Genomic DNA, 20604 nt, shown 5'->3' with positions numbered 1-20604 from the left:
CCCCTCATGATCCTTACTTCTCATTCCCCATCAGACAGATGCAGAAGACACAGCAGAGACCTTCAGGGCCCCTAGAAGAGTTCAGGCCCACAGGCGAAAGGAGCCAGGATCCATGAATGCCCGTGTGGGGTGAGTCCTCACTGACCCCCAGGCACTCACCATCAGTGGTGATCTATGGGTGATCTATGGGCAACACATAAACTGCTACTGGACTGAGCCATTGATGGGTTGGGGTTGCTTGTTATAGCAGCTGGCCTAGCCTGACTAATATGCAGTTAATCAAGCCTTAAGAGGGACTCACAGGTCACTATTGTGTCCATGTTTCCAAGACCACTGCATGCACCAGAGCCCAGATACCATAGCATGGTCTCAGAGAGAAACCGGCAGCTGTGACTGGCAAGGTGGGTACGTGTAGGAAGGGCCAGCAGCAACTCAAGAGAAGCCATGGCAAGACCACTGGTCTAGAAGAAACAGGACAGCCCAGCTGCAATATTGCCTGTGCTCACAGTTCCACAGGTTCTTCAGGAGAGCAGTGGGGTGCAGTGGAAACAACACAGGCTCTGCCGGGCGCACTGGCTCAGGCCTGTAATCCTAGCACTCTGGGAGGCCAAGGCGGGAGGATTGTTTGAGCTCAGGAGTTCGAGACCAGCCTGAGCAAGAGCGAGACCCTGTCTCTACTAAAAAAAAATAGAAAGAAATTAGCTGGACAACTAAAAATATATATAGAAAAAATGAGCCGGGCATGGTGGCGCATGCCTGTGGTCCCAGCTACTTGGGAGGCTGAGGCAGGAGGATGGCTTGAGCCCAGGAGTTTGAGGTTGCTGTGAGCTAGGCTGATGCCACGGCATTCTAGCCTGGGCAACAGAGTGAGACTCTGCCTCAAAAAAAGAAAAAAAAGAAAGAAAGAAATAGCACAGGCTCACAGGCCAAGCATATCAGGGTCCATATCCAGCTGTGATTCACCTGGGAAAGTGGCTGATCTTCTCTGAGCTTCAGTTTCCACATCTGTAACTTGTGGATAACAATACCCGCCTCCTCGTTCTCTGACATCATGCTGGTATTTCCCCATTGGCTGGGGTGGGGGTATTTACACCACAAGAACTGACAAACACTACACAAAGGGGCTTTTTCCCCCCTAGAGATCCAGCTGTTAAACACCAGCACATCCCCAGATAAATAGAAGTCAACTAAGTGGAAGAGGAGAGGGAGGACAGGGAAAGAGAATTCCAGCAGAGTGCATAGCACGTGTGAAGGCCCAGAGGTAGAAAAACAAAAAAATTGAATGAAATGAAAGAAGTGCTAAGTGGCTGGGTGCAGAGAGCTTAAGAAGAGAGGTTACAGGAACCTACAGAGAGGGCAAGAGCTGGATCTTGTAAAAGGCCCCACTAAATAGTAATTATTTGTTCCATTCATCTATTGCTGTGAAGCAAACCACACCAAAGCATAGTGGCTTAAAGCAATCATTTTATTTTGTTCATGGCTTTTAAGTCAGGAGTTTATGGAGGGATCAGCTGGTTGGTTCATCTCTGAGCCGTGTCAGCTAGCGTTGGAGGTGCCACCTCCAAGATGACATCTTCACGCACACGCCTAGCGCCTTGGTGCTCCTTGGGGAGTCCGTGTCTCTCTGTCTCTCTCTCTGGCAGCTCATCCTCCAGGGCCTCTCCATGCAGTTTCCCATTGTCACAGCAGGGTGGTCTCGTTGTGGTCAGACCTCCATGGTGGCCAGCGCATGCAAGAGCAAGTGTTCCGAGAGACAAGAGGGAAGCAGCAAGGGTTTTCTCAGTCCAGCCTCAGAAGTCACACGCCATCACGTCCACCACATTCTAGGGGTTACGAGGGAGTCACAGGGCCAGCCCTAACTCAAAGGGGGTGACCCACGGGCATGAACACCAGGAGTCGTGGTTCTTTGAAGACTTGTTACCACGCTGTCACTGATCAACCCACGCCCACTGACTGCCCTCCAGGACCACCTGCCAGGCACAGACCCAAAGAGAAGAACCGCCAGCCCTGTCCACACAGAGCTGTCAGCAGAGGAGGCACCCGGACGCCGGCACATAAAACAGGGATCAGATGGCTGACGGCCACCTGTGACGGGAAGGACAGAGTGCAGAGCACAGGGGAGGGGGCAGAGAAAGCTGACTAGGGTAGGTGGAGAAGGCTTCCCAGGGACAGTGGCATTCCCAGCAAGGTGAGCTAAGCCTGGAAGGCTGGGGGAGGTGGAGGGATGGAAGGGAAGGAGTGGGCCATCCCTGAGGCCACACCCCAGCCTTCTATCACATCTGCACCACTGTGGAACATGCCAGGCCACTTCCATGTTTCCCAGCAACAGGAATGTGGCTAAGGCATGGAGCGCTCTCCAGCCATGGTCAGCAGCTCTAGGGCAAAGGCAGCTCCTACTGTGACAAACCATCACCAGGCCCACAAGCCTGTCCAACACTCCAGTGCTCGAGAGGGGCCGGGGACTAGGGACTTGGTTTCCCCGGCTCAACCTCCTCACCCGGACCCGGCAGCAGAAAGGCCAGTTACGCAACCACCCTGGCCGCAGCCTGCCGGCCTCAGAGGCCGGGCCTGGTAAGGACACTGCCAGGGCCTGCGCGGCACAAGGCAGGTCTGTGCCCAGACTGCCACTTGCCATGTAGGCGCAGGATGCTCTGCTGACAAACACCTGGGGACAGCAGGGGCCGTGGGAGGAAGCTAAAAATAGCACCGCTGGCAACAGAGAAGGCTTTTCTAAGTCCTTGGGGTTCTGCTATTCCCCGTCTGAGGGACACACGCGGGCTAGCACCTGAGCATTGCCACTTCTCAAAGGCCCGTGCTTAGAACAGGCGCAGGAGCCGGGGAGGCCTCCTCTGTCCCATCGGGAGCTACACAGAGGGCAGAAGCCATGGAATCAGGCTGCTGCCAGCTTGGAGGTGGCCGGGCTGTAGCTCCCTTCACAGCCCCACAGCCCCCATGGGCGCTCTCCGGCCACTCCCTCTCTGACCAATTCTGTTTTCTCCGCCTTTTCTGAATTCTCGATCTTTCTCTTATTCATTTTGCCATTAAGAGCTATGGGCCTTGCACTGTGTTTTTAATTTGTTGTGTAAGGGTCTTAGACCAACCCTGCTGACACCTAGAAAAGACACATGTACAGGCATGCAGGCTGTGCACTGCACAACTCCAGGGGCATCATTCATGGCCCCCTGGAATCATGCAATGTGGCTACCGGCATTGCCAGAGAATAAATGATGTCTTACACGACCCTACATCCCAGGGAAAAGGACAGGCACGCTAATAAAGATTTGCTAACTGACCAATGTGTCTCCTGCTTCCAAATATTTCATGCATGGGATTCGGCAGGCCCAAGGCCACAATGCTCAACAGTCTAGAAAAAAATCCATATTGAGATACAATAACGTATTTCCAGCCCGTGTGGAGGTGGAGAGGAACAAGGAATCGATCTTTCCAAGGCAAAGGAGGATTCATAACCACTGAGTGAGCTACCACTACCTTCTTCTGATCGTGCAGATTAAATCCTCTGTCCCACCAGCATCCAAATACACTAAATCTTAACATACCTGGGAATTCGGATAAACGTATTTCTCTTTCGTAGAACTCCCATTCTTTTTGCTAGCACAGTTTCAGAGTTTGAGATGTGAGCAGACAGCGTGTGGGGATAATAAAGCACCATTCCACACCGGGATGCACAGGCCCACGGTTTAATGATAAGACTTTGCCAGTGAATGTCAGGCTTTTCTGGTCCTCCATGCTCTCTTGCATGTGTGCATGTCACATGTGAGGGCACACGCTCACAAACACATCTCTCTCACGTTTTTAAAAATATACTCAAATTATGCACCCTTCTTCTAACACATTCTGTGTATGGTACATGTGTTAATATGAAAAATAGTGCTTTTCTCCAGAAACGCCCCAATATCGATTCTGTGCCTCCACATAAACCTCCCAGCACAGGGATATGGCACAAATGCTAGAGTTCGTAAGGCACAATTATGTGTCATCTAATGTGAATATCAGCAGCCCCAGAGTTGTACAGTAAGCAACCTGGGCAACTGTACACAGCCCACTGCCTGTCAGGTAGAGAAAAGGTAATTATCCCATTTTCCAGCATGAAAAACTACAACTCTGAGCGTTTAAGAGGATGAGACAACATTTAAGGTTTGTTTCTATGCTCGTAGTATAGAACTCTCTGAACTTGTCAAGGGGCCTCACATCTCATTTAAGAATGGCGCATGAATCTCGACACACCAACTCCTCTTTTCCAGTCCCGTCTATGTCCAAGTTTCCCTCATACCGTAGCAGGGATGAGCTGAACAGAGCCAATCCACCACTACAAGAGGTCTAACTGAGGCCGGGCCCGGTGGCTCACGCCTGTAATCCTAGCACTCTGGGAGGCCGAGGCGGGCGGATTGCTCCAGGTCAGGAGTTCAAAACCAGAGCAAGAGCGAGACCCCATCTCTAATATAAACAGAAACAAATGAATTGGCCAACTAATATACATAGAAAAAATTAGCCAGACATGGTGGTGCATGCCTGTAGTCCCAGCTACTCGGGAGGCTGAGGCAGGAGGATTGCTTGAGCCCAGGAGTTTGAGGTTGCTGTGAGCTAAGCTGATGCCACGGCACTCACTCTAGCCTGGGCAACAAAGCGAGACTCTGTCTCAATAAGTAAATAAATAAATAGGTCTAACTGAGGTGTACAGGCCTGGGTTAGGTGAACAGGAGCCACTGCCTGCCTGCCTAGATTAAAACCTGGCTCTGCCCCTCACCAGTGGGTGACCCTGGACAGGTTCCTAACCTCTCTGTGCTTCAGTTTCCTAATCCATAAAGTGAGGACGCTAGTTCTACCCACTTCACTGGGTTGTGATGATTATATAACACACATAAACAGCTTAGAAACTACGGCATACACAGTCACCGCTCAAAGTTTGTGATCCAAAAAAAGACAATGTTCATTCTCTATGCTTCAGTATTCTAATCTGTAAAATGGGAATTATAAAAGTACTTACATAATAGGATTGTTTTGATTAAATAACAATGAACATAAGGAGCTTAAAACAATGCTTAATGCCTAGTAACCACTCAAGGAGGTGCCTTACTAATTTCTTTTTCCTAAGAAGTCAGTAACTCCGGCTCACACAGAGAGACATCCCAAAACAAAACGCACGAGGAAGTTTGCAGACAGATGCAGGATCAGATGGGGAATCATTGCTGTTTTCTAAGGCAAGTGATAGACAGGCTATCTTAGAGACTTGAGGTTCTTGTTTTAAATTAATTCTCTCTGCGGTCAGGAAGAAAGGAAGATCACAGATGAACAGGCACTGGTGAGATGGGGAAGAAAGAACAGGAACATCTCAGTTGCTGGTTTCTGTTTTCACCATGAAAATCATTTTAAAGCCCTGCCTAGAATTTAAATAGCATCATCCCTAGAGATAGCCGTTTCAGTTTCATTATAGTCTGTGTTCATAGAGTACAAATAGAAACCTTCATGATTTTATTAGTTTCCATGCAACTCAGGAGAGATTTGCATGATAACATTTCAGCTCCAGACTTAAAGAAGGGACCAATTAAAAATATAGTGCTTGTACTGCCTGTCACCGGGAAATGAAAAGGTTCCCAGAGTTTTAAAAATCTCTGTCGTATCTGGTTCATGGCCATAAATCAAGCACTCAGTACTGCAGTTGCAATCACTACTGTCTAAATGTTTAGTTTATTTTGTAAGAAATACTTGGAGGATGTTCGCACCCCCAGTGAGGGTTTGAACTACAGTATAGAAGAAACTAAATGTACACCTAAGTATTTCTGTCTGGACTGCATCAACTCCTACACAATCACTAATTCCCTTAATAACACCCAAAAGCTACCAGGTCCTCTTGTGGATCTGTGAAGTGTTACCGTCATGTATCTGTGACAAGTTAAAATGTAATGCATGGCCCTGGTAGCATAATCGAATTGATGTTATGTAACCTAAGAGAACTATTCCAGTAAGTTCTGATGTGCCGGCTGTTTACGGTTCTGGGGGAATTTTATTTCAGAGATTATGGAGTGTTTGGGGATCATTCCTCTATACACTTGCTCCTTTGCCACAGAAGCTGCGGTAATCCCAGCCTGCTTTCACAGATGGAAGGCTCCTAGAGCCAGGCAGAGATGAACATTCTGGCTCCAGGGTTGCCTTTGGGGGTGGGTTAAGGACAAGTATCAAAGTGAGTTGATTCGCATGGCCTCCACTTTAATCATATGTTTCTTTTTATGCCCGACCTCAACCAAGCCAGCCTAGCATAGTACATTCTATATAGTCTATAATCTAAGATGTGTTCAACCTTTCCGCCCCACACCAAAAATCAAAATTAAAACCTCAACAGTGGTATGGCTATGTCATTAGAAGTAATAGCAGAGTTGCAAAAAACCTATTTCTGAGACTTTTTTTTTAATGATAGGTTTGATGCTATCTCCAATGAGGCCTATCGCCCCAGATTATAATTCTTAAATATGTCACTTCATCAAAGTCAATGGGCACATGCCAATCAAATTTTACTCTTGTGTTTTATATTAGGAAAAAGAACTGTTCCCTGTGTCCACTGCCTGGAATGATTTCATCTTTTGTTCTTTGTCAGGTAAAAATGACACCTTTGAAATCTGATTTAAGAAAGGGCTTTACATTGAAATTATGGGCCGGGTGTGGTGGCTCATACTTATAACCCCAGTACTTCAGGAGGCCAAGTGGGGAAGGACAGGTTGAGGCCAAGGGTTCAAGACTGGCCTGGGCAACATGGCAAGACCTTGTCTCTACAAAATTTTTATTTATTTATTTTTTTTTTTTGAGACAGAGTCTCACTTTGTTGCCCAGGCTAGAGTGAGTGCCATGGCGTCAGCCTCGCTCACAGCAACCTCAATCTCCTGGGCTCAAGCAATCCTCCTGCCTCAGCCTCCCGAGTAGCTGGGACTACAGGCATGTGCCACCATGCCGGGCCAATTTTTTGTATATATATTTTTAGTTGGTCAATTAATTTCTTTCTATTTTTGGTAGAGACGGGGTCTCGCTCAGGCTGGTTTCAAACTCCTGACCTTGAGCAATCCGCCCGCCTCGGCCTCCCAAAGTGCTAGGATTACAGGCGTGAGCCACCGCACCCGGCCAAAATTTTTATTTTTAAATTAGCCAGGTGTGGTGTTGCACACCATCTCTAAAAAGATAAAAAAATTATGAAATCAGAGAACATGTTACATATGAGAAAATTGAGGCCCAGAGACAATGATTTGTCTAAGACACCATAGGTACTCACACGCCATATGTCAAAATCAAAAATCCAGCATTTTCTTAACATCACTCTAAGAGTAACACCATTAAACCAGACTCCACCGGCAAAAGAGGGTTGTTCTGTTCATTCCTCTGTTCTCAATGCAGATACCATCTAAACCAAACAAGGCCAGTCTGGGTGCCTCTTGAGAGGCTGTAATCTTTAGAGGAAGAATATTAGCTGCCCTACTGACAAAATAAGAGCCCCACAGTGGAGAATGTGTCAGGGAAGGAAATGCTCCCAAAGATAATGGTGAACGTCCCCAGGATGGGAGATTGGGAAGGAATTCTTTTCCTTTTTAAAAAAATTTTATTTTTAATTGTGGCAAAAGACACATAAGAATTTACCCTCTTAACCATTTCCAAATGTGCAGTAAGTAGTGTTAAGTATATTCACATTATTGTGAATATACCAGAACCTTTTCATCTTGCAAAACTGAAACTCTATACCCATTAAACAATGCCCCATCCCCTTTCCACCGCCAGAAACTCCCATTCCACTTTCTGTTTCTAGGAGTTTGGCTAATCTAGGTATCTCATGTAAGTGGGATTTATCCTTTTGTGTCTGGCCCATTTCATGTAGCCTAATGTCCTCAAGGTTCATCCACGCTGTGGCATGTGTCAGAATTTCCTTCCTTTTCAAAGCTGAATAATATCCCAGTGTATGTGCGCACCACATTTTGGTCATCCGTTCATCTGCTGAGGACACCTGGCATGCTCCCACCTGTGGCTACTGCAGATAATGCCGCTGTGAGCAGGGGTGTACAAATGTCTCTTTGAGACTTTGCTTTTCATTTTTTGGACTTATACCCAGAAGTGGAATTGCTGGATCATAGGAGAATTCAATTTTTTCAATTTTTTGAGAAACTGCCATACTATCTTCCATAGTGTCTGCACTATTTTCCACTCCCTCCAACAGTGCACAAGGGTTCCAGTTTCTCCAAATCCTCACCAACACCTGTGATTTCCTGTTATTTTGATAGCAGCCATTCTAACACGTGTGAGATGGCCTTTCATTTTTTTTTTTTTAAAGCCATTGTATGGTCTACTTTTTCTACAACAGACATACAGGGCACTTAAGATTAAGGACAAAAGTATAAAATACTGAAAAGTTGAAAAATAAATCTTATAGGGAAAATAAGGTTGAGAATGAACTTATGAAACAACAACAAAAAAATTTTTAACACCCAGGCAAACCATTGCATTCTCTTATGGGTTCAGCTAGAGACATCATTCACTTTTCATCATATACTTTTCAACAATCTATCACCTGATCCGCTGCCACAAGCCACAGGAGAAATGGCCATAACTCACGGGCAGCTAAAACAGTTCTTCTAAGCACTGGGCGGAAAGTGCTCCCAGATGCACAAAGGAGAAAAACAATGTGTAAAGCGGCTGCCAGCTAATGTTGGTCATAAAAATTCCTAGCACTTGGATAAGCCCTTTCATTTTCCAAATCTTTCCTCCAAGCCTTAGAACCCTTATCTGGGAGTTCTCCATTTGCATATCAGTGGATGCCCACTTTTCCACTTCCAGAACCACAAAGGGTCCACTTTCCAAAGCCACATAAAGGGAAAACCAGATTAATAACTGCAACTTCTCCCAAAGAGGAGCAGAACTGTCCTGCTCTCGGATAACAAACACAGAGAAGACCGCCCACCACAAAGTCTTATAACCCCAACATCTGGGCCACAGGGCCACACGAGCCCCATGCTATCAGTTAATTGGACAGAACATTTCTTTTGAAAAGCTAAAATGTTCAAAAACTGAAATCATTCTACCTATTATCGGTCTTTATATTAATATTAAATATAACCTTTCACTCCTTGGAGGCGAGGTCATTTGTCATGATTTATTCATTAAAAAAAAAAAGGTGAAGGTACTAAAACCAAAATCCAATCAATTATGTATTTATCCAAGCTCTAACTCTTGGAGGAGAAATCCAGTTTTCCTTGATGTAAGTGTCTCCCTCTTCACCCCCTGCCCTCCCAAGCCTTCTCCTCTCCTATGTTTTCTTTTCTTTTCTGGTTTCTTTCTGTTCAGCAAAGCAGGGGAGATGAGAGCAATAGTATATAGGCGCTCACAAGGAGAGGCAACCAGATGAACAGGTAGGGAAGGGAGGGCCTCCGATTCTAAGGAGCAGCTAATTCAAGTGATGTAGAAAGAGGTTCAGGATCACTGTCTGTTCTGTCTCCTTTGGGCCCAAAAACGCCATCATCTAGAAAGTAGAATCGAACTCAGGCTCCCTATCAAAGGATCTACAGCCCACATCTGGATTCTTGGCATGGCCCCAAAATGACAAGCCCAGCGCTAAGCTGAGAAGCAAGCTAAACCTTGGAAATCCAGGGCACGTGCCACTGAGAAAGTGGCAGTTTTATGAGCCAGGACAGCCAAAAACCTCCATCCACAGCTTCCCACAAGACAGAACGGGTCTCAGAGGGCAAACTTCAAGAACCAATAGCTAGAATGGGCCATTTTCCAAACTTTGGGGAAAGAACAAGGGAACCTCACTGTTTCAGGAGAAGAAAGGAAACAGACAAGCTATCAGGGAGGAAAAGAAAGTTGCCTGCAAGGAAGCATCACAAGTTAAGGTATTCTAGGCTGGGCGTGGTGGCTCGCACCTATAATCTTAGTACTCTGGGAGGCCAAGGTGGGAGGATTGCTTGAGGTCAGGAGTTCGAGACCAGCCTCAGCAAGAATGAGACCTCCATTCTAGAAAGAAAAAAAATTAGCCAGGAAACTAAAAAATAGAAAACATTAGCCAGGTGTGGTGGTGCACACCTGTAGTCCCAGCTACTCGGGAGGATCGCTTGAGCCCAGGAGTTTGAGGTTGCTGTGAGCTGAGGCCGACGCCACGGCACTCTAGCCCAAGCAACTGAATGAGACTCTGTCTCAATAAAAAAGAAAAAAGAAAAACAAGTTAGTGTATTCTACGTCTCAACATTACTGACATCTAACCACCACCCAGCTCTGGACCTTCCCGGGCTAGATTCAGAATTTGAAATCTGTCATCCACCAAGTCTTGTTCTGTGTGTCTCAGTCACAGACCAGAAGCAAAGAGGAGCTAGTGTGAGGAGAAAGATCTTCCCAAGTTCTTCATAAGGTGGGTTTGTCCCTAGCAGAGTGGCGGCCTCAGGAGACTATGAACACCCTTGGTCCCCTCTGGCAACGGGGCAGAGGGCTCCCAGCACTGGAAGGGAGCACAGTGGAGCCTAAAGCCCCGAAGCGCCCTTCCATCACCACGAGTTGATCATTCCATGCACTTCTGAATTCGTTAGCTCAAGCCCCTGTTCCTTATCCACTACCCTGCAGACTCCAGGTCCTCAACCCTCAGAGGCTGCTCCTGACCCCACCCCGATGCCCAGTTCATTCCCCAAAGATGAGCAGGGACAGCACTGCCCCGTCTAAAAAGAGGCACAGGAGCAAGAGCAAGATGTGGAACAGGGAAGTAAGATAAATACTCATCTTAAACTCTCAACCCAAAATCCATGTGCGGGCAACGCCACCAGCCTGGAGACACTGTGCCTTACAATGAGGGGCAAAGAGGCACACCCGTCACAGCTGAACAGCTTTGTACGGTTGGAAGGGACCCTGGAAAGAGCATTACTGGAAATCTTGCCTTTAAAAACTCTTTTGCAAAAGACATCACAGTCCCAGACTTCAGCAGCTAACAGATGGAAACTAACGTCAAGTCACAAATCTAAAATCTTATTTTTTTCTAAAAGAAGGCCCCCTCTCCCCACGTAAAAGTAAACTCTGACAAAGGAGAGATGTACGCAGTGTTTCTTTTAATGACTTCTTCCCCAAGTGGAAGGATGCCTCCCTATTGTGCTGGAAACCGAATTTAAACCACACCAACTTTCTACAAAAGCCATCAGGCATGAGGACCACTAAGGAAGAAGGAAGGGAAGAAGAGACGGAGGGGGGAAGGGCAGGGATGCAGGCTTCCCTGCTAGTTAGCTCTGAAATGCCCAGAGTCAACCGGATCTGGATCCCCAGGAAAATTTGGTAGGGAGGCCAATGAAACAGCATGAAGAATAGAAAGCAAATGAGATGTTTTAAATAATTTCGGTTTTGGCCACGTGAAGAAGCATTACTCATACAGGTAACGAGCTCTTAAAGGGAGATGATTCCAGAGCTGGGCTTGAGGACGTTAAGTATATCCATTCTGGGCCCGGAGTGCCAATTACATCTCCAAATTGGCAATTAGACATAATGTCCCAAAGACAATCACCAAACAATGCCAAAAAAACAAAGCAAGTTCCATCTCAAGGCAGCCATTCTTTTGAAACTGCCCTTCCATCCCCTGCCTGACTCATCCGCCTCGCAAACAGCTGCCCGTTAGGAACTAAATCCTCGTTAGCCATTGGTGGCATGAATAAAGAAAATCCAGGCATGACTCAAACATCATTTTGTCACCAAACCAAGCCCATCCCTTTCACCCAGAGTTTCTCCAGATCCTCCAACAAATTACCAAAAAAAAAGCAGCAAAATGCATTGGCACCCACCACATCCCCCTACCCCCTTCCAGCTCCCAGCTAACCACTGCAGAAATTTCCTCCCCAGCCCCTGTGTGTCACACCCCACGAGAAGATAACTGGCTTTTGTCCCTGCCCCGCCTGTCAAGAAACAGTCCTAAGGACTAGGTAGTCAGAACTGGGGCTTAATCATTTTTCCCCTGGCCCCTAGCTCGGTTCCTGGCACACAGTGTGCACATTCTAAATGTACAATAAAAGCAAAAACAGGCCAAGCACGGTGGCTCACGCCTGTAATCCTAGCACCCTGGGAGGCAGAGGCGGGCGGATTGCTCAAAGTCAGGAGTTCAAAACCAGCCTGAGCAAGAGCAAGACCCCGTCTCTACTAAAAATAAAAAGAAATTAATTGGCCAACTAAAAATATATAGAAAAACACAGCCGGGCATGGTGGTGCATGCCTGTAGTTCCAGCTACTCGGGAAGCTGAGACAGAAGAATTGCTTGAGCATAGGAGTTTGAGGTTGCTGTGAGCTAGGCTGATGCCATGGCACTCTAGCCTGGGCAACGGAGAGTTGCAAAAAGAGTAACAATAATAACAACCAGAAGACGTCCTGGAGGGCCTAGTGTGTGGGAGGCATTTTGCTAAGCCCTTCTTCATTTTGATGGCTGAAGCCAGTCTTGGAGAAAGTTTATTCCAGGTTTTCCCCTTTGATGACAGAACAACATAAAAAGCACATCTCAAGGAAAAGCCCTGACAGTGTGAGCCCTGGAAAAACCTCCCGGTGGTGAGAACAGGAGTTACTTTCACTTTCATCTGCTGGAATTCTTGAGAAGGGAAGCTGGAGGGGCCGCACCGCAGGGTGCCATGTGTCTGCCCCGCCCACTGGAGGGTCAGGTCTCCAGCCCAGTCCTTTGAAGCTCAACCCTCCGTTAGGGAAGGCCCACCCAGGTGCCCGTGGACAATCGGGCTGGCAGTCTTGATGCCAACTGACTCCAAAGACACCAGCCGGAGTCCTGGAGCTTCGCCGCGGTGCAGCGCTGGCCACACCGCCGGCCTTTAATTTTGCAAGAAGGTGGTTTGGCTGAGCTGCCATCCTGGACTTGAGGAAGCCGCACCCCGTGCAGCATGACCACCTGGCACGAGGGAGAGCCCGCAGGTCGGTGGGCCACACACAGACCACACCCTGTAAGCTCCGGAAGGCTGCTCTGGCCGTGCCCACCCAACCCCAAATCAACAGCGCCGGTGGGCTCCTTGGGAGCGGCCACCCCAGCAGTCAGCTTGGGCAACAAGCGCCCAGCCTGAACCACGGCTCCTCGGACACGCCGGAGCCGAGTTTTCCTGACCCGGCTGCCTGGCACTGCGAACTTTCAGTTTCCCGTCCCTTCCCACCTTGAAGAGCTGGGAATTTCCACATTTCAAAATGGGCGTGTGTGCAGGGATGGACTGACCGAAGGCTGAGGAACGGACCAGACAGCAGATCCTTGCGACGAGAAGTGTGGTCTGCACAGCAACCCGCAGCCTGTGTCTTGCCAGAAAGGCAGAATCTCAGGCCCCACTCTGGACTTCCTCAATCAGAACCTGCATTTCTTACAGCTCCCCAGGTGACTCGTGTGCGTATCAAGGCTTGAGAAGCCCAGGCCTAGATGCGCTCTCCTGCCCTTGGAGGCAGAGATCGGATATCCTAACCCAACTTTCCTTGAACCTGCTGTCCACAATGCCAGCACACTCGTGCCTTTGAGGGTGCCCCCCCCCCCGAGTTTCCTTCTCCATGTGCTTAGGGCCAGGGTTCTACCCACCCAAGAAGCATTTTCAAAAGTACACACTCCCGATCTGCCTGCTGCACGGAAAAGCCGTGGAATCTTAAAGGCTCTGCAGGAGGCTTGGCCTGGCCTGACCCCGAGGTATGTCTCTCAGGGGCCTCGTGTTCTCTGCCGGTCCCCGGGGCTGCGGCGTCACAGCACAAACAGCCCTTTTGCTGGAACCACACAGGGGACCCTCCAGGGGCTCCACAGCTCTGAAGTCCTGGGAAGGTGGCATTAGCCGCTGCTATGATTCCAGATTAGCACAGCCACTGTCGGTGTGAGCCGGGACACCCTGCGACCCACCTTGGGAAGGAGATCCCGGCTCTGCAATCCAACGCCAACCTGACTGTTTCAGCACCTGGTTTCTTACAGCCTGGAGAAAGCGGCACTTGCTCCCTGCTACCAGGCATACAATGAATGTCCCCAACCTGGGAGGAAGATAGCAGTGAGGCAAACAGAGGGCTTACTCGGCCTTTCCTTTGGAATCCATGCACCTCCAGTGGGGTAGCCAAACAGTGGGGTAGCTCTTCCTTTCCTGCTGGTGCAGGTTTGGTCAACTTCCCTGGACATCAGGAAGCCGGGCCAGCCCAAGGCTTACAAAATAGTCCTCAGTGTCCTCCTGGGAAATGCTATATAGTGAGGTTAGTGAGAAAACCTACCCCATGGGGATGTGCTCTATTATGATCCCAATTTGCAGATGAGGACACTGAGGCACAAAGTAGTGGAATCCTTGCCTAAGGTCACAGGCTGACTCTCAGGCACCGCTCAGCAGACTTGACATGTGGGCAAGGCTGCTCCGAAGGAGCACGTTCGAGGGCAGTTTCCACCTTCTCTGCCGACAGAACTACTCCAAGCCTGGGAGGGTGACGTGACCCTCCAAGGGACGCACAGCCCAGCCATGCCATGCCTGCCGGTCTTTTTCACCAGGTGACTTCAAAGGCAAGTGCTCCACAGGGCACACTTTGGGAAACACTGCTCTAGGGACTGTAAAAAAAAAAAACAAAAGCTGGTCCGGGGAGACAGCGCCCTGGCCAGGAGACTGTAACATCACGAGGGACAGGTCTGTGAGCACTGAACTTGGAATAGCAGGGTTGGAGTTTGTTCCTCCTCGAGGGTGCAATGGCTGGACAGCCACACCCACCCCCAAACACCACGGTCTCTCCCGTCTGCCAGCCCTGCAGCTCCTAGTCCCCCAACCTGAGGATGTTCACCCCAACATCCCTAGTGTCAAAACAGTGCCCACCCTGCCAGGCCCCCATCCATGGAGCCTGCCTCGGCTGCCCTGCCCCAGTCTTCCAGCCTTACAATAGCCAAGAGCCCTGATCTCAGTCTGACCCTAACTGGTTGTTTGGTCCGTGACAGTATACTTCAGGATCTAGAGGCTTCTTTCAGTTTAAAAATTCTGTTTGTTGTAGCCTGTGCCCTTCAGGGCCAGAAGTTCCATGAATCAAAGAGAAAATAAACTTAACACTTTGTGAACCATGGTAGCTCCCATTTCCAAGGGGCCTGCTAAGAGTGCCAGGCATTTGCTGGGTGCTACATACCCATTATTTCCACTCCTTATAAGAATCCTACAAAGTAAGCATCATAATGCTCTTTTGGGGGAGGGGGGACAGAGTCCCACTCTGTTGCCCAGGCTAGAGTGCCGTGGTGTCAGCCTAGCTCACAGCAACCTCAAACTCCCGGGCTCAGACAATCCTCCTGCCTCAGCCTCCCGAGTAGCTGGGACTACAGGCATGCGCCACCATGCCCAGCTAATTTTTTCTATATATTTTTAGTTGGCCAATTAATTTCTTTCTTTTTTTAGTAAAGACGGTGTCTCGCTCTTGCTCAGGCTGGTCTCGAACTCCTGACCTTGAGCAATCCGCCTGCCTCAGCCTCCCAGAGTGCTAGGATTACAGGCGTGAGCCACCGTGCCCGGCATAATGCTCTCTTTAAAGATGAAGAAATTGAAGTTCAACGTGGTTGCCAGCCAAAGATGCCATGCTTATAATAAATATGAGATACACGCTTTGAACGTGGGTTTGTCTGACTGCAGAGTTTGTACTGAAGTATGCGTTTCCATAAAGAGAGCCAGGAATGAGAAGCACACGCTCTCTGGACAAGGGCAGGTCAGCTGGAGCTCCCCTGTGCCTGGGACCTGAGAACTTCTCCAAGGCCACCCCCAAGTGACCTGATCAACAAGGAGTATCTGAAGGTCAGCCAGGGCCGCCGATCCTCGGGCCAGGATGCGATGGGGCGCCAGGGCCAATCTGGAATCAAGAGCTCCAAGGCACTGAAGCTCCAGCCCCGACTGAATGCGTCAGGCCAGACCCTGGGTAATTACCAAGCCGTAATGGGATCTGATATTTATATTAGTCACGAGCCTGACAGAGAAAACGTGTTGTTTTCTCAGACACAGCCGTGGAGACAACACCTCAATAATTCATTACGTGCAGACCATCCTTGATCGAGCCCAAGCTTCTAGAACGATGACAGATGAAACTGAGAATAGGAATGAGTCTATGCCCAGCCACGCTCAGGCCCCACAGCAAACCACAGCTCCGTCAGGAGGTTTGCCTCAGTTTCCCCAGGCATTTAAGAAAAAGTAGGTTGTATACCAGAAGGCGAGCAGAGGATGGGAATAAAGACACGCAAGTGCCCCAGGGCTCACTTCCTACAGGAATTGCTGGAGAACTGCAGAACATATTCTGAGCCAGAAACTCGACCACAGTTTCTCAACACCTTCCACTCTCCTGTGTTGAATCGCAGAGTAGGCAGGGACGTTAGAACTCACAGAATTCAATCCCCACATTTCATAGACAAGGAAAGACAGACCAGGGAGGCTAAATGATTTCTTCAAAGTCACAGCCTTCTTCAGGCTGCCAAAGCAGCTCCCTGTTCGCTTCCATCTGCGACTGGACTGGACCTCACAGTGTCACAGCCAAGCAAATAGAGAGCTCTGATAAAAATCCAACAGAGAAAAGAAACAGCAATGTGAAAAGCACGGCAAAGAACACAGTGCTGGGAGGATTGTGCCCAAATTCCCAACCAGGGGGGGAGGGTGCAATATTTTCTTCTTCACTTCCTAAAAAAAGTCCACATACCACTCTTTTCAAAATACTAAAGTCATTCGCTATTTGAGATTTAGAGGCCAAAGGTACTAACGACGCATGTCCAGTCTTGGGTTCCTTTGATCACAAAGGATGGTGCGGTCCTAGAGACCAAATGCTCGTGGTTTTTGGAGCTCCCTGCTGAAACTTATCTTCCATGAATTTCAGATGCTAAAAATGACCTGCCTTCCTCTGGACTCCAGCTCCTGGGCAAACCATCTTAGGGCTGAGTGAGGGCGAGGGTGAACGCGTCTGAGGAATTCTGTGGAAAGGCAGCCTAGGTTTGCTTGGGAAATCTAGCACAAAAATAATTATTCTAAATTTAAGCCCAATACATTCTTCTGTACCAAGTCTCAACAAAACTACCCAATACTTGGAAAGCAAAAAGAATGAAGGACAAAAAAAAACACGATTGCAATAAAAACACAGACCTCAAGGACAGAAAGAAAAGCTTATTAAAGGCCTGACTTACCATTATTGGTTATAATGTACTGACCACACACCATTTAACTGAGTAAATCAAAGGGCAGGTATCAAGAGACTCTGGGTATGTTTTCAAATGGACTCATGGCATCAAAAGTAACCTCTCCTTCTACGTTGGCCTCACATCTCCCAAACCAACCTCAATCACCTTTCATCCAGGTTGATTCCTTACATAAACTTCCAGCTATGGCCACTCAGCAGGTTTTGCAGCTACAAAAAAAAAATAGCCAAATATTTACAGATTGTTTTTTTCTAACGATCATTGCCAAAAACCTATTTTCTTGAGTAAACTGACAGAAGAAGTTATGCTTGGTCATCACTTAGGAAAGAGATTCTTTGTGTGAACTATCCCATTAGCATTTCATTTTATAGGCACCGCAGCCACATTTGTGTGCTCCCCAGGGTAAAAAGATTTTAGGTGCTGTGTTTCAAAGCACAGGATCACAAAAAACACCACAACTTATTCTGAATCGTTGAAAAAAAAGTTTTCATTAGGATCAGAATCACTCGCTTCCAGAAAGAAAGGAAAAGCTGTTAAAAAGTTCACCAACATCACTCCATCTAGAGAGCATTTCAGGATGTGCACAACCATGAGCTATCTTTCCTCTAAGGACAGTGGCTGAATCTCAGTAAAGAGAGAGAAAAAAAAAATCCCCAGGACTGAAGGCTGTGGGGGTGGGGGGAGGGAGTGTGTGAATAAGAAGGCTCTATGAATAAGCTGTTCTCAAAGGAGGGCTAGGCATCTGGTGGTTGGGACTTGGCTTCTCTGGAAGGTGGCAGATTTTGCTCCTTAACTAGTAAGAAGGAACCTCTATCGCTGAGAAAGCTGGCCGGCCAACATCTGGAGGCCTCCGGAAAGAAAGAGGAGGAGGAGGAAGAGAATGATAGTTTTTATTTTTCGCCCTTACTCCTCCAACACACTAGTATTTTCCAAAACACAAGTGTGCTGCCACAAAACACAGCTGAGCTCCAGCACCCAACGCCATGTATAATTAATGATCAGGAGAGAGCTTCGGTTCACCCTGGTGTTTTTATAGTCTGCCTTCGCCATAGCCCCTGGCTTCCCCAATTCCTCCCCTAGCAGCCAAGGAGGCTGCTACAAGTTGCTGTGCCCTGTGGAAGTTTGAGGGGTCCTCGGATTAACTTTACTAGAAAAGGTGTGACCATTTGGGGCCCAAGATATACGTCTACCTTGCACCATTCCCCTAGGTATTCCCTCCCTCCAAAAAGGTTGGCGCTGTGAAGTCCCCTGGGATGGGAATTACGCTAAAAGACAGCTGGGTCACTCTTATTTTCCAGTTCTTTCTTTTTTTATTCTGCAATTTTCTATCAAACATTGCCCAGTTCCCCCATCTCCAGCCAGTGAGGGGTGGGGGAAAGGACATCTCTAGGGACAGGGATACAGACCAGCAGTCAGCCTAGCAACCCTATATCTAAGGTGTACTGAGCCCCGGTGCTGGTGGGCGTCTGCGCCAGGAATAGCTTAAACCGATGACATCTAGCCACCCCAAGCGCCGGGAAGGCAGCTCCGCGTGAAACCTCGGCCTCTGCCGACTCTCAGGCGGACCCCAGCTCCAGCTCCCACGGCTGGTGGCATTTCCGGGGACCCAAAATGGATGACCTGGGGGCGAGAGTACAGAGGCAGAAGAACTTAGGGTTGGGTATGTTTCACGAGAATGTCTAAAGGATGGAGTGGGAGATGATACCAGAGTGTCGACCTCACCACGTTCCTAAAGTAGCAGCCCCATGGGCTGCCCCGGATATTGGGATGGCTCTCCCCAACTTTCTCTCATCCCCCTCCCAGGTCCCCCACTTTCTCTGGCTATGTTCTTCCCCCGGGATTCCCTACTGCAAGGGATTTTCTCCCGTGCCCAAAGGATGTTTCCTTCTTTCTGACCCCACGAACTCATCTTCCCAACAGGTTCCCAAAGTGCCGGCAGATGTGCCCGCCCTCGCCCACCGCCAGGAGCCGAGCCGTGGCAGGTGAGCGGTGCGGAGCACACACCGGCGGCCCCCAGGGTCCTCCGTCCCCGCGGGGCTAGCTCTCCCCACCCCGCACCACGGCACCCGAGCAGCGCGCGCTCCCCACCCCGGCCCCAGCCGCAGCCGCCAACAACCCTACAATAAACAGGGGGACAGGACCGGGCGTCCGCGTCCCGGAGCGCACCGGTCGGGGGCACCTCCTCACCGCGGCGCGCCGCCCGCTGCCCCAGTCCGGGGCGCAGGGAGAGCGGAGGGAAGGAAAGGCGGCGAGGGGAAGGCAGGCAGGGACGGAGGGAGGCACGGCGCCCGCGGAGCGAGGAGGTGGGCTGCAGGGGACGCCGAGAAGCGGCGGGGCTGGCGCAGGGGGAGGGCGCCCCGGGCGCGCGTTACCTTCGTCTTGCCCCCGCAGTGGCAGCAAACGGTCCACAGGTACTTGAGCGTCCGCCACAGCAAGATGATGAAGAGGCCCCCAAAGAAAGTCACCATGGAGGAGGCCAGGAAAGCCCACCACATGCGTTGGCCCCGGCTGTCGCACGGCACCTCCATGGTCACCGGGATGATGAGCGCATCCATCTTGGGCTCGTGGACCGAGGACGAGGAGGAAGAGGAGGAGGAGGAAGAAGAAGAAGAGGAAGAGGAGGAGGAGGACGCGTCTAGGCTGAGATGGTTCGCGTGGATATTGCTACTCATTCTAAGACTGCTGCCTCCGCCGCCGTCGCCGCCGCCGCTGCTGCCGCCGCCGCCGCCGCCACCATTTGCCATAGCTAGCAACGGGCGGCCGGCGCAGGGGCTCGGGGGAGCTCCTCCCGCCGCCAGCGCCACCCCGAACACCCATCAACAGCCATATTGCTGCTACTGCCGCCGCCGCCGCCGCGGAGCGCGGGGAGGGGGGCGGGGAGGCGCCTGGGCTCGGGGCGCTGTGCGCGACCTGGCGGGGTGCGCCGAGATATATACAGCGAGCCGCCGCCGCCCGCCCTCCCCCCGGCCGCCGGCCCGCCCGGGGGGGAGGGGGATGGGGCGCGTGGGCAGCTCCCCCTCCCCGGCCCGCGCCCCGCTCGCCCGCCCGGGGCTGCGCTGCCCCGAGCGCCGAGAGCCAGGGGGCGCCGCGGGCAGCCCGCGCCCGGGGTCTGCGCCGCCCCAGGGCCCGCCCCGGCTCCGCGCGCCGGCCCGGGTGCCCTCGGCGCCGCGCCGCCCGCCGTGCGCCACGCGTGTGCGCTGCGCTCCGGCCCGGGACCCCCCTCCCCACGCGCCTCCCGCGCGCTAACGAGCCGCTCTCGGCTTATTAGGCGGCAGCTCGTTAATAATGAATAATCAGCCCCCTCCGCCCGGACGCCCCCGCGCCAGCCCTCCTCCCCCGGCTGCTCCCGGCTCCCGCTAGCCGCCCCAGAGCGCTCCGGGCCACGGCAGGTTCACCGTGTCCGGCCGCCGGGCCGTAGCCGCCCGCTAGCCCATGCTCCCGGGAGCCCCGAGTCCCGTCGC

The 20604-nt window shown here is 50.4% G+C and overlaps 1 protein-coding gene across 28 annotated transcripts in view; it reads right to left on the bottom strand.

Moving 5' to 3' along the window:
- The window catches only part of KCNMA1 (potassium calcium-activated channel subfamily M alpha 1), a 722512-nt gene extending 702464 nt beyond the window's left edge, over positions 1-20048 (bottom strand). For 13 of the 28 annotated variants that reach the window (XM_076010107.1, XM_020280465.2, XM_076010106.1 and 10 more), the window contains exon 1: positions 19516-20008. In XM_076010107.1, coding sequence (XP_075866222.1) covers positions 19516-19887 — 372 coding nt within the window. In that variant the 5' untranslated portion in view covers positions 19888-20008. Of the gene's footprint in view, positions 1-15414; positions 18764-19515 lie in introns of those variants that run through there. The other 15 variants (XM_076010104.1, XM_076010105.1, XM_076010108.1 and 12 more) reach the window with 4 other exon arrangements.
- Between the last annotated feature and the right edge of the window lie 556 nt (positions 20049-20604).

Source organism: Microcebus murinus, chromosome 14 (genome assembly GCF_040939455.1).
Source record: "Microcebus murinus isolate Inina chromosome 14, M.murinus_Inina_mat1.0, whole genome shotgun sequence".
NCBI classification, from domain to species: domain Eukaryota; kingdom Metazoa; phylum Chordata; class Mammalia; order Primates; family Cheirogaleidae; genus Microcebus; species Microcebus murinus.
The sequence above is the reverse complement of the archived record's forward strand: the minus strand, read 5'-3'. Positions and strand labels throughout refer to the sequence as shown.